Source organism: Alosa sapidissima, chromosome 9, assembly GCF_018492685.1.
Source record: "Alosa sapidissima isolate fAloSap1 chromosome 9, fAloSap1.pri, whole genome shotgun sequence".
NCBI lineage: Eukaryota > Metazoa > Chordata > Actinopteri > Clupeiformes > Clupeidae > Alosa > Alosa sapidissima.
Window position 1 is genome coordinate 11,186,203 of NC_055965.1, and position 2,500 is coordinate 11,188,702.

Sequence of the window (2,500 nt, forward strand, 5' to 3'; positions counted from 1 at the left end):
GATTAAATCACTAGGTGTTCAAGAAAAACATGGAAGATAAATGAGATGTCCCACAGTGGTGAGAGTAAACCTCCTTTAAGAAGATATTTTTTTTATTATTGTTGTTTATTGATTGTTCTAGTTTCCCGCCAAAAGTTAGTGAAATCAAGCTAGACACGACAGTGTATTATATCACAAGGGTAAAGAATAGAGAGCAGTTTCTATGTCAGAGAAGAAATGCAGTTTAAATAAATATTAAGTTTATTAAAAATATGTAACTCGCCGTCCCAGGAGTCAACAGACAACATAGGAACATACGGAAATGAGGAAAATTTGGACCAAAGCAAAATGTAACCAAATGAAGCAGGATGATGAAATGATGTCTTCCAGACATATCTATGGTACCTCTTTTACAGGCTGTACCACTGCCTATGGTGGGGCCTTCAGAAAATGTTTGAGACAATTTCCTGCTTAGTTTACTCGCTATTGGGTTTAAAGGTCATATAAAGACAGATTTTTTCAAAAAGGACCCACTGTGTGTATGTAAAAAAGGACCCACTGTGTGTATGTTTGTATGTAAATGTTTCTTTGAGTGCATATTTAAAGGTTGACCTCTAATGCGGTATACCAACCAAACCATGTTGCCTCAGGAGCACATATGGGAGAGGCGTTATTTCTTAGGCTTTGATGGCAACAACAAATATCAACACATTTTCTCCATAATGGCAGGCTCTGACGTAATCATTTCTCTTGGTTTTGACACACTACCTCTTGGATGTGAGACGCTATGGCGGCTTTAGTGCCAAAGTCCAGCGACTGGATCTTCTCAATGTATTCTTCTTTTCTGTGACACTGTAGGGAAGAATAGGGTGAGGCACATTGAGGTCAGAGAGAGAGAGAGAAAGATAGGGAGGGAGAAAGAAAGAGAGAGAGAGATGGAGGGAGAGAGAGAGGGAGGGAGGAAGGGAGGGAGGGGGAGAGACGGAGGGGGAGAGACAGAGAGAGAGAGAGAATGACACTGCATAAATCACACTTCCCGTTCTTCCTCTACATGGGAGGGTAAACAGGGTCAGCGACTAGGGTGTTACTATAACTGTGAGGCCTGATAAAGGCACAGGGCAGGAAATCAGGACTCTAGTGGACTCAAGTGACCCCAGGGCAGCACATACAGTGCAGCAGAGTTCAGCACTCAACACTTTAAGCTTCTTAGCCACCAACATGAAACTCACCAACATGGATAATGATGAGGGAAAAACTTGCAGTCACTTGCATTTGACATCCATGTTGATATATATATATATATATATATATATATATAGATATCGGTATGCATGTACTGTATATAAAATATATAAACAGTTCATATGTGCCATGTATGTGTAATGTACTATACATGTGGATACAGTATATAATACTCTGGTGTTACCTGCACTGCACATCCCAGTAGCAGCAGCAACAACTTCTTCATCTCCTCCAGGCTCTGATCTGGAATACAAACAAATCCATGACAACCCCTGCCCTTCCACAAAGCCAAAAGCTCAATGCCTTTATACAGCAGGATATGGCTTACTGGGAACAGTGGTCATTCTTATATCTATTAAAAAGGATTAATCTCTTTTTTCCCTCTGCTGAAGTAGGCTAAAGCTATCCTGTCCTACCCTCGGCCTTCGGCTGGCGCGGAGCGATGGATGGCACAGTGGATTTAGGTCAGGCATGCCACGGCCAACCAGAGTGGCACAGCGGCGTAGGGACCACAGACTAATGCAAGTGCAATTGAATTATAAACCTGCTGAGCTTGATAGTGTGTATGTGTGTGTGTGTGTGTGTGTGTGTGTGTGTGTGTGTGTCTGTGTCTGAATGTGTGTATGTTTGTGTGTGTGTGTGTGTGTGTGTGTGTGTGTGTGTGTGTGTGTGTGTGTGTGTGTGTGTGTGTGTGTTTGTGTGTGTGTGTGTGTGTGTGTGTGTGTGTGTGTGTGTATGGGGGGTGGATTCCTGGGTGAAACTCAGACTAATGTGGTTTAATTAGCCAAGAGAAATACAATTAATCCATGCTGCTATTAACCCTGTGAGGAATGTGATGGGACCCAAAGAAAAAGCTCCACATATCCGGGTTAGGTGCATGCACACTAGACTAGACTAGCATGTTATAATGTAGCATGTGAAAAAGCTCCACATATCCGGGTTAGGTGCATGCACACTAGACTAGACTAGCATGTTACTGTATAATGTAGCATGTGAAAAAGCTCCACATATGCGGGTTAGGTGCATGCACACTAGACTAGACTAGCATGTTATAATGTAGCATGTGAAAAAGCTCCCCATATCCGGGTTAGGTGCATGCACACTAGACTAGACTAGCATGTTATAATGTAGCATGTGAAAAGGAACATCATATCCGGGTTAGGTGCATTGCACACTAGACTAGACTAGCATGTTATAATGTAGCATGTGAAAAAGAACATCAACAAGAACCTGAAAGCGCCAGTTTATGAAAGGATCCTCTGCAACTTACTCAAAAGTC

At 42.3% G+C, this 2,500-nt stretch overlaps 1 protein-coding gene across 1 annotated transcript in view; it reads right to left on the reverse strand.

The window, feature by feature from the left end:
- The window catches only part of ccdc88aa (coiled-coil domain containing 88Aa), a 32,317-nt gene that overhangs the window by 23,697 nt on the left and 6,120 nt on the right, over nt 1-2,500 (reverse strand). The window contains exons 5-6 of the mRNA XM_042104537.1: nt 1,406-1,464; nt 748-831 (exon numbers count right to left, since the gene is read on the reverse strand). Of these exons, the coding sequence (XP_041960471.1) occupies nt 748-831; nt 1,406-1,464 (143 nt within the window). The remainder of the gene's footprint in view (nt 1-747; nt 832-1,405; nt 1,465-2,500) is intronic.